Below are 3,386 nucleotides of genomic sequence, written 5' to 3' on the forward strand. Positions count from 1 at the left end.
AACAGGATCTTTGCTTGAATTCATGATCAAGGTTTAAATTAGGAGTGAGAAGAATTAGGCACCCTAAATGTTAATCAGTTTGACTAGAAGTCCCAACTTCCTCAATTGCTCAGCTTTTGGTTTCTTGTGATGTCATCATTTCATTAGTTCCCATAAGTCTTCCTGGACAGACAAATCATAAGTTTAAAAACAAACCCCCCCCACACAATTGGGAATTTTAGGGGAAATACATGTCTTTCAGGCCTTATTTTAAAAAAAAATAATCAAGGTGGGGGGAGAAAGGCACAAGCCCATTTTCTTTAAGTTACATTTGAAATGTTAAGGAATCACAGTCTTAAGGCATAATTTTAAAAGCTGTATCTTTTTCAGTAAATCAGTAAAGTCTCGAAGTTTAGGAACAGCTGACCTTCAACACCTATACTCCAATAAACCATGTTATTATTAAAATTACAAAATAAGATCCTAATCCGGCAAGCTGTTCTGCAGAGCCCAAATGACTTCAACAAGCATTTATATAAGTGTAGGATTCTGCCCACATACAGAATCATGTAGCATCAGGGCCTAAATATAATTATTCAACTGTTTCCAACATTACCAGAGAAACATTCCCATGCCTCACGATTTTATGTTACCTTCCCCCATTCTTAACATACTGTTATTTTGGTTAGACAAACATCATGATTAAAAAAGCATATGTCTGCCATGACTGCATATTAAAGTCCGTTCTCCTTACAATACATTAAAAAAACCACAGTTTTGCTGTTCTTTTTTTAAAAAAACAAAACATTTGTATTAAAATTCTTAAAATGGATAGACATTAAACGCATGTCTGGAATTAAAGTTACAGTTGTTAGAATTTTCTTGGTACATCACAACATTAAGATTTCTCTCTTTGCTGGCTGGAGGTACATCCTACATCAGAGAACCAAAACAAAAGAAATCCTCCCAAAAAACCTAAATGCCTGTAAATGTGAATTAAATGCAGTCCAAATTTGCAAGACATGGAAATGACATTTAAAAGGCTCAAATGGAAATAAGAAATAAATTCCACTAAACAATAGGTCTTTTTGTCCTGGCTTGTTCAGTGTGATTACTGAAAGGAAGCTGTTAAGTAGTTTCTGGAGTAGTAGATAATGGGATTCTGTGGAGCTTTCACAGGTTGGCACCGGCTGGAACAGCTGAGTTTTGAAGGCACTCTACAGACACAGGGTTGCTGTTGGCCCTGTATCACATTTTAGGAAGTCTTTGTACTTTAGAGAGCTAATCAAAATCAGTTATTGCCAACCCAAAAATAAGGAAAACAAACCACCACCACAAACCTCCCTCCCCCCTGAAGAAAAGAAGAAAAACACAACTAAAAAAATATTGTGCAGATTTGTAACATTTTCACAGCTGATTTAAAAAAAAAATACTACCGCTCTCCCCCAAACTCCCATCCGATACAGCAGGTAAACAAAATAGAAAGTTTCACAAATGATCAGCAGACACGTTCTGGCACCCCACACTGTATTGGCATCAGTGTTATTCAAAGTCCCAGTTCAGATGTGCAATACTTCAGATTGGATACACTGTAACAATAATCCAACTTTGCATAGAAATCCTCAGAATCAATATCATAGTCACCGGGTGCATTCAAGGTTGGCTAAAGAAGAGAGAGCACCAATCTTAGTTTTACCCCCACACGTCCACGGAAAGATCTCTCTCCCCCTCTCTGCAATGGGTTGTTTCGTTTACTGCTCCCCTCAGTTCCTTAAGTGTAATTTAACTCTTCCAGTTAGAAAACGATTGCTCACAAGCTCCCCTTTCTCCAGGCCGAAACTTTTCTTACTGGTGTCAGTTGCCAATACAGCAATCTGTAAATGGTACTTACGGGAAATATGCAACAATCAAAATCGATGAAATGTACATGCTGAAAAAGCCACGTTTCCAACAATACACCCACCCCATGACACTGATCACTGCAGCAGCAGCTGCTGCAGCCTGGAATCCTTGTGTATGCAAAGTTGTTTCCAATCTTTGTTTCGAACGATCACATTGCTGCTTCTTTTTGTTGTAAACCTTTGCGAACGACAACATTGCCCCCCACGCCCTTTCAGAGGATCACGCAGGACGAGCAGCATTGATCGTCCCCGTTGGGCTGGGAAGCGTAGTTCATCTGCCTGACAATCTCTGCAAACAGTTCGTCCACTGAAGCTTTGTTTTTGGCTGAAGTTTCCATGAAGGGGCAGCTCCACTCCTCGGCCAGAGCTTTGCCTTCCCCATACGAGACCTCCCTCTCGCCCTCCAGGTCCACCTTGTTGCCCACCAGGATCATGGGCACCTTCTCGTACCTCTTCACCCGGATGATCTGATCGCGCATGGGCTTGATGTCCTGGAAGCTCTGCTGGTTGACCAGGCTGTAGACCAGGATGAACCCTTGCCCGTTCTTGATGTAGAGGTCCCGCATGGAGGCGAACTGCTCGGTGCCGGCGGTGTCCAGGATCTCCAGCACCGAGGGGGAGGAATCCACCTCGATCTCCTTGCGGTAGAAATCCTCGATGGTGGGGTCATACTTCTCGATGAAGGAGCCGGTCACGAACTGCACGGTGAGGGCGGATTTGCCCACCCCGCCCGAGCCCAGCACCACCACTTTGTATTCTCGCATGGCTCCGCTCCGCACACCCGGCTCCTTCCTCGCTGGGTCGCTTCTCTCCCTCCCACCTCCAGTCGGCGGGGAAGGAGGGCGGGAGGGGAGAGAAGCCGCCCCGCCGCGGCTCTCACTGGAGCGGGGTGAGCATGCAGCAAGCAGCGGCGGGGGAGGGAGCAGCGGCTAACGCCCGGGCAGCGCCAGCCCCCTTCGCGCGGCAAGGGCTGCGCCCAGCCTCCCGGGCCGGCTCCTGGGCCAGGCGGAACGCAAGGGCAGCGCGAGCCCCTCTGACAGGCAGGCGCCGTGCCCGAGCCTCAGCAGCCCTGGGAGACGGGGAGGCTGCAGCAGCTGCCAGCGGGGCGGGGGAGGAGATCGCGAGTTCTCATCGCCCCCCGGCAGCCAGCGCGTGGTGCACCAGTCCCGCGGTGCCGCCTCGCGCCGCCACGGGCCATCCCTTCCCCGCAGCCTCGCGCTCAGCTCCGCTCACAGCCCGCCCGGACCCATTGGCTCGCGCTAACGCCCTCCCACCCTGCCATTGGTTTCTGGGTGGGGGGGGGACCACACAAGGACACGCGCCCCCGCTCGCTCTTTTGTTCGGATTGGCTGCCGCCTAGTGCCCGTCAGGCCGCGCTGCCTCATTGGCTCAGAGGTTTGAGTTCCTCCGCCATTGGGTCTCCAGAGGGAGGAAGATGATTGGCCGGTGAGCCGCTGTCTGTCTTTCTGCCCCGCCTATGAAGGAGTTTTGGCGGATACTTATACT

The 3,386-nt window shown here is 48.6% G+C and overlaps 1 protein-coding gene across 1 annotated transcript; it reads right to left on the reverse strand.

Annotated features, from left to right (window-relative positions):
- Positions 1-1,017: 1,017 nt before the first annotated feature.
- On the reverse strand, positions 1,018-3,144 carry RAP2B (RAP2B, member of RAS oncogene family). The gene has a single exon (XM_039489571.1). The coding sequence runs from the start codon at positions 2,642-2,644 to the stop codon at positions 2,093-2,095; it is 552 nt and encodes a 183-aa protein (XP_039345505.1). The 5' UTR covers positions 2,645-3,144; the 3' UTR covers positions 1,018-2,092.
- Between the last annotated feature and the right edge of the window lie 242 nt (positions 3,145-3,386).

This window comes from Mauremys reevesii, linkage group 9, assembly GCF_016161935.1.
Source record: "Mauremys reevesii isolate NIE-2019 linkage group 9, ASM1616193v1, whole genome shotgun sequence".
Lineage (NCBI taxonomy): Eukaryota > Metazoa > Chordata > Testudines > Geoemydidae > Mauremys > Mauremys reevesii.